At 35.4% G+C, this 7,418-nt stretch overlaps 1 protein-coding gene across 1 annotated transcript in view; it reads left to right on the top strand.

Moving 5' to 3' along the window:
• Positions 1-7,418, top strand: part of NHLRC2 (NHL repeat containing 2) — a 30,658-nt gene that overhangs the window by 11,005 nt on the left and 12,235 nt on the right. Inside the window, exons 4-5 of the mRNA XM_009578710.1 lie at positions 381-502; positions 2,264-2,393. Of these exons, the coding sequence (XP_009577005.1) occupies positions 381-502; positions 2,264-2,393 (252 nt within the window). The remainder of the gene's footprint in view (positions 1-380; positions 503-2,263; positions 2,394-7,418) is intronic.

The raw sequence follows: 7,418 nt of genomic DNA, 5'->3' as shown, positions 1-7,418 counted from the left end.
CTGCTGACTTGCTTTGATGTGGTCAGGAATAAAAAAAGGTGTAGTTTTTTATTTCTGTCTTCTGTTGTTGCTGTTGTCCTTTAGTGCAAGGGAACAGGAGCAATTTAGGCCCCTATTAAGACTTCTCTTTGGAAAATGAGCTTAAAGAAGCAGGGAACATGTGGAGAATGAGTTCAAAACTTAACAGCACCAGGCTATTGTATTTACATAGCACAGTGACTAAAATGAGACTACACAAAATATTAATAATGTAAACTGTACAAGGTGCTGTGAAAGCATCTCTTAGAATATGTAATTCTCGTACAGGTTTAAGTGTATGCACTTATTTTTAAGGTTTTTTTTCTGAAATTACTTTTGAGTTTGCTTTGTTTCATTTATAGGTCCAAACAGTGGAAGGAGAGATGGAAGATTTTCAGAGGCAGCTTTCAACTCACCACAAGGGATCACTGTAAAAAATAATGTTATTTATGTAGCTGATACAGAAAATCACCTAATTAGAAAGGTAAATTTTCCATAAGGAAGTTCAAAATTTAATCTCTTATACCTTATTCTACTTACACAGGTGAAAATTTACACCAAATTAATTACTCTCCAAATACCCTCAGTATCAGGAAGGAAATTTGGCCCAATATCTTAACAATAAATGCTTTGTGCAGTTTGTTTTTTAAAGGGCTACGTATACTTTCGTGCTTTCTTTCAAATGAAGATGATATGCGCTACTCGTTCAAGCATAATTGATTTTTTTTTTTCTAGTGACTCTTACTTTCCTGTTACGAGAAACATCTATTCTTAGTACTGGAAACTAAAACTGTTTTTGTTTCACTTCCAGTAGTATCAGATTCTTATCTAAAGTTATTGTACTACTATGGTTCAGTGAATATCTAAACTTTTGTTAGCTGTTTGGGTCTCTAAAGTACAGGTAACTGCTTTAATCTCAAAATTGTCTGCATGTGGATTTTTTTTGATTAAACGCTTGCAAGATTTTAGCACATAGGAATGTTACTCTCTCTCTTTGTTGTCATTGGATCTTACATCTGGTTAGGTCAAATTTAGAATAATCAGAAGTTAAGTTTGTTGAAGCAATATAGTATTACCTTATTATTAAAAGTATTTTATGCATGTTAGAAGATCTTATACTCAGATCCTCACCAATATGTCTGATTAATGATCAGAGGAAGTACATCCTTACTCAATTTGGGGTGCCTTTGTACTGTTAAGTAGGTTCATTCAGTGTTTCGTTTCAAAGCACTGGTGCACAAACTCCGTGCACTGTATTCTTTGTAGTTGGCTTGTAGTTATTCTTGAAAGGGCCAAAGCTCCCTGTTGGTAAAGAAACATTGTTACTGAAAATTAGTAGATTGCTCCAGGTTCCTCATCTTACTAATATTCATCACCGTAGCCTGGTGACCACAGGAAATTAAGTGTTGCAGGTAGCAAAGACAGCACAGAAACATCTAAAGATCTGGGTCATACTGCTTCAGCATTTTTCATGATAATTAGCTGTTCTCTTTCACCTAAATGTGCCATGGGAGTATCCAAAAATTGAAGTAATACAGCAGCTACAGGACATGCTTTCAAATGTTTGTGCAAGCCATGAGCCTTGCAAAAAAAATGCATTTACTGCTACACAACTTAGAAGATGCTATGCATGAAAGACTCCCTTTTTACGTGATCATCACAATAAATTCATGAGAGGTATTGGAAGTCACTTATAAAATAAGCAAAAGCGGAAGGAAAAATAAAGTGATTTAGGTTGCAGAAGTGAAATAAAATAAAAACATTTTTTGCTCCAGGGCATGAAATAAACTTCAAAAATAATTCACTTTGTACAGATTATTTTATATAGAGATGGGAGATACTGTTACAGTATCTGAATTTTTATGTCATATTCTTATAAAAGTTTAAAATAAAACATCCACATCCATTGTCCATCTGAGTATTTCTCTAGAAAATGTTGATGCTTTCTTGTACAACTGCAGCGTAAACCTTGACAGAGCAACGTTAATTTTTGTTGCTTGTGGAAAAGAATTCCAGGCACGTGGTTTTCCTGCTGCCCACTGCTTCCCCCTTTCCCCCCTGCCCATCAGCAAACATTGTGGTAAAATTAATTATTTTCCTGTGTAAACAAATACCTGAAATTAGTTAGGATTTGGTTTTTATTTGTCAGCAAAAACTCTCAGTTTTTGACATCTAGCTCAAATTATCTGTAACTTCAGTCAAGTTAATGTTGTACATTCAGGGTGTATAATTTTGCTTCTTGTAGATTGACCTGGAGTTAGAGATGGTGACCACTGTAGCAGGCATTGGGATACAAGGTGTTGATAAGGAAGGTGGAGCAAAAGGAGAAGAACAGCCTATCAGCTCTCCGTGGGATGTGGTCTTCGGAAATTCAAGTACTGTATCAGTTGAGCTTTTAACATCTCATATTTACACATGCATGACTGTTTGTTAAATGTTTTCCTGTTTTAGTAATAAACTGAGATGTGAAAAAGTAAAGACTTACTTTACAGCTGAGTCTAAAAAACAGTGGTTTCATTTGCAAGAGATAACTGCAGTTCTGCTTTGCATCCTGAAAAAATGTAAACTGTTACTTGATGCGAAGAAAAATTCTTTTGTAGCAGGTTACATAGTTACTGGGTCCAAATACAGAAGGAAGTTGTGATTGCTTTTGTTAGGCCAGTGCTTTATGCCAGGATGGTTTAAGAAGCAGATATATTTTACAGGAAGTGGGCATTGTCTAGAAGTTCCTTTCCTTGATTATACAGACATGGCTGACCATTTGTAAATATTTGAGTTTAGGAAATAAAAATAATTTTAGTCAGGGACCTCTGTTTATTCCTGTTTAGGTGATGTAAAATCACTAGACTCAAGATCATGATAGAGTCAATCAGGTAAGAGAGGAATACCTCAGAAAAAACCTTGCAAGCATCAGGGGGTAAAAATTAAATCTTTGCGTAATAGGATGCAAGAATCAGCTTCTGAGGATTTAAGTAGCTTTCTTTCCCGATTCACTTAACACACACCTGAGCTTGACATCACGTAACTGCCAGTTTTCAACTGTTATTAACTGTGAATTGATGCTCTATTTTCTCATGTGTCCATTTCAATACAATTTAGAAGTTGCAGATGCCAGTTTCTTAACAATGGCAGAACAATGGTTTAATGTGGCATAAAACCCATAGGGCGGTATTGCAGGCATAAAAATTGACTTCCGATATTGGGATTTCTTGAATCTGCAGTTGAATGGGTTGGGGAAGTAGCATGATTTAAGTTTGATATCTTTAAATTAGAGGTGCTTTACAAGATTAGTAAATTAGAATATTTTACTGACCTGGAAGCATTTGTTATGATCTTGGGTCAGCTACGAGGGAGGAAAACACAGTCAAATAAAGTTTAAGGGAACACGAAGCTAGTTCAGAAATGCTGATTGTATAGGAGTCTTGTGGTACAAATACATTGTCAGTATAAACAGTGTACCACCAGCAGCCTTGACTACTTAAATAAGCAACCGGCATCAATTTTTAGATTTAACACTTTTAGTAATGTCTTCTACAAAAAAAAAAAAGGGCACTTTTTTGAAAGGCTTTGTCAATGACCCTTACAATCTGTGTTAAGCATATGGAATCATATTTGCAAGAGAAAGGAGTACCTGAAGGAGGATCTCGCCAGGTGTGGGTTCCTATTAATGAAGGCATGAGTTTTGTTGAATTTTATCCAATCTGATTTTCCTTTTGTGAATCAGTGGACTGTTGTGTGACTAGATGGTATAGTTTTCAAGGTATCTCGAAGCAGCAAGCTGATCTCTGTGTTACTGCAGAGCGGTTTCGCAGATCAGCAAAGGAGGAGACTAATAACTCATCAGTGCCTCAGAAACTTAAGCTGGTTAACAGAACTATTCAAAATATCCTATAATTTTACTTTTCATTTTTCATGATGCTTTCTTCTGATTCTGCCAGTAGTTGAATATCTGTTGATACTTTTTATTTTTGACAACTCTGCTTGTTAAATGTTAATTGATATGATTGTTATCAACATGAACATAGTAATCACTGAATTAGTCACCCGTAGAGGATTAGTCACCTGCACTGTTCAACACTGCTGAATTTTTATAAGCATTTACATAAAAATCAGATCTTCTGAAGGCACTCTGTTCAGACCAGTATAGATTTTTCCATAGTCAGTTAGAACCTACCAGTCAGTTGTCTATTTAGATCTCTACAAAATATAATATAACCTGTCAGTTAAGAAGAGCTTAAATCAATTTAAATTCCTTCTTTGAGAGGGTAATAGGCCAAATAGATAAAATGGGGGGAGGGAGGAGGGTGTGCTTTCAGTTTCTTTTTAAGATTTTTTTTTATATGGTTTTGTATGAGTAAAGTAAGCTAGGAAAAATGTAAATTACTGTAACAGCTATATAAAACTCTTTAGAAAACTATAATGAGAGGGAGTTGTCAAAATGGAGGGTTATATTGACTAGAATGCTAACAGGAGTCTGTCCCAGAGCATGAGGAACCAGGACTGTGTTTGCAGTGCATTTGTCTTACAGTATAGGTATTGTCATGAGCTGCAGTGACTTCTTTAAGTTTGTTGCCAGACATCAAAATAGTTTGTCAATACTGCAGCAGAGTTTGTCAAAGCTGTATTGTTATTGCAAATTGCTTGAGCCTAGTAGGATATTCTGTTACGACACAATATATCGTAGGATGCATTTGTTATTCAGTAAATGCATGTGAAGCACAGTTTTCTAGAAAATCTTCACTGTCCTGGGCAGAGACCCAGCCTTCTGTTGGTGATTCTCTGTGTGCTGTCCTGCAAGTAGATACCCTGTTGTCAGTATATTAAAACTGGTATGCCAATGTCTAGTTATGCATTTGGATGGATGAAGTAATTGATGAGAGTTTCAAAAATTACTTTTGTTCGCATCCACACAGCGGTGCCCATTTTTTACGTATGCTTATATGTATCTCTGTGCAAGTTGCAGGAGGTAATGTACACTTCAACAACTTAGGTTCATTATTACAAAATTCATAAGTTTGACTTCTGTATTAACTGGCATGGTGTATGGGAAATAACATTATATTTTCCCATTTTCCTTAGATCAATGTAGCTTAAACTGTGTACAAGAGGCATTTTTTCTTTTCAGAAGGTAGATTTATGGATTTTATAGTTTTTAAATAAGTAATGCTTCTGTGGGTTTCCTTCCAATGTCCAAAGCCATGCTATCCAGAACATGAAAGAGAGAAAAAAAGAAGTTTAAATGTTTAAGCTGTTTATGTACTATACTAGATAGTATTGAACAGCTTATGCTGACTTTTTTCAAAGTCTCAAAGGGAAAGGTTACCTCTAAAAAAAAAAAAGAATTTTTTCTGTATCACTTATATTTTTTGAGATTACTCCTACCTACAGTTTAGAGTATGTATTGATCAATTAAAAGACTTCATTGTGTTTTAAAATAATATATAGATTGTTGTGAAATTAAAAATACTGAGAAAAAAAGCTTATGAGGGTGCAGATAAGTTAATATTCAGAACAGATACTACTAAGTGGCATGCTTTTAAGCATCCTCATAGTATTTCCACGAGATAATAGGCTTTTGTTTCCCCATTTTATACAGATGCTGAAGTCTGAGGCAAAGAGGTTAAGTGACTGACGATTGGACTCGATGATCTTAGAGGTCTTTTCCAACCTTAATGATTTTATGATTCTATGATTCTATGACTGTGAAATACCATTTAAAAGAAGGTTGGCACAAATGTCTCTTTAAGGTAGGGGAGTTAATGGAGACAAAACACGTGCTAGGATTCAGACAGACAGTATTCTTCATTGTCATCTTTTTCATTTCTTTAGTTGTGGCCACTGAGCTTGTGTTTTACCTTCCCCCTTTAAAATTCCTGAATGAACTGCATAGATTAAATTCTGGCTTCGTTGAAGTCGGTGCTGAAATTTGCATTGACATAGATTGTGCGGGAAATACAGGGGGAGGGCCAGCAGCTTAAAAATACGTAATTAAATTACTGTGTGCTTTTTTAGCTTTCTCTGTTGTCCCCTTCTATTTTTATTCAGTGGGTGTTGAAAGCAAGTGATACTTAAATGCACAGTTGATCTGAGCGTGAAATGTTCTTGATAGCTGCATTCTTGCTGGAAGGATCAGGACAATGACCTGTGCTTGGTGACATAACTGTGTGTTTCACATTCCAAAATTTGGTCTTAAATTGCATGATTGTAATCTATTTATAGAAACTCCCAAGTACAGTATTGACCGTGCTTTCAGTAAACTAGTTGGAAATTTTTACGTCAATTTAGGTTTTACGTAGATATTATTTAAATGAAAGTACAGTACCTTATCATACTGGTACAATTTTTATAGCCCTTAAAAGGCAAAAGTATGTAAGATTTTTTTTTTTCTCTCTGTGTTTCTGCTAGAGGGTTATTTAGTACCACTGCATTCCAGAGGAAACACTTTTTTTTCTGAATTACTCATGGTGATTCTTCCCTAATTTTACAAAAAAATAAAGCAATAATCACTTCAGCAATAAGCAATTAACACTTCCTGGGTGAGCTCAGACCAGATATGAATTGTTTGTGTCTGAACTGTCTGTATCTTGAAAGTATGCTTTCTACATGTCACTTTTCTTTTCCTTCTGGTCTCATTCTGGCATTCAGACTCTAGCCTTCCTGTCCTGTGAAAGGATTTTTCCTTGGTAATAGCTGAAAATAAAAGAGCTTTTTTTGTGGTCATAATGGATTAATTAGGAATCATTTTTCTGGACAACTCAAAATTTGAATTACTCTAAACATATGTTGCATGTGTAATATGACTGCATGATGTGTCAATGTAGATTTACTTGGAATGCAAAAGGCCGCCTCATCTCTCTGTAGCAGTTTCCTATGCAAACTACAAACTCAAAGATACCCCGTGCAGCTTTGGGCTATGCATCTGCCATCATACAAGTTCAGTTGCACAGAAAATCGTGTTAGAGACATCATTGACACGAAATAGCATTGTCTGTCTTCTCTTCTTGAACTAGATCCTAAATTTAATGTAAATGGTAATTATTTATATTTAAAATATTTGAAATTTCAAAGAAAAAGTAACTTCTTCATTAAAGATAAGGCTGAAATAAAGTGCAAGACTTATTATAGGGTTTCATTCCTGTATAAGACCTGTTTAAGGAGAAAAAGTCTTTTGAGAAGTATGACATTAAGGAGTTACAGTGAAGAACTGCAGTGAAGCAGGTCGTTACCCAGTCTTGCTTTGGGAGGACTTCTAAGGCGCACTGTTTTCTTCTATATATTGTCCAAGTGGGTCAACCAGCTTCATACTGTTGGCAGAATCACAGAGAGGGACAAATAGATTTAACTGAAGTTTTCACATGTCCTAACGTAATTTATGTACGGGTTCTGTCACCCGTAAGCAG

Source organism: Fulmarus glacialis, unplaced genomic scaffold (assembly GCF_000690835.1).
Source record: "Fulmarus glacialis isolate BGI_N327 unplaced genomic scaffold, ASM69083v1 scaffold7415, whole genome shotgun sequence".
Taxonomy (NCBI): domain Eukaryota; kingdom Metazoa; phylum Chordata; class Aves; order Procellariiformes; family Procellariidae; genus Fulmarus; species Fulmarus glacialis.
The sequence above is the reverse complement of the archived record's forward strand: the minus strand, read 5'-3'. Positions and strand labels throughout refer to the sequence as shown.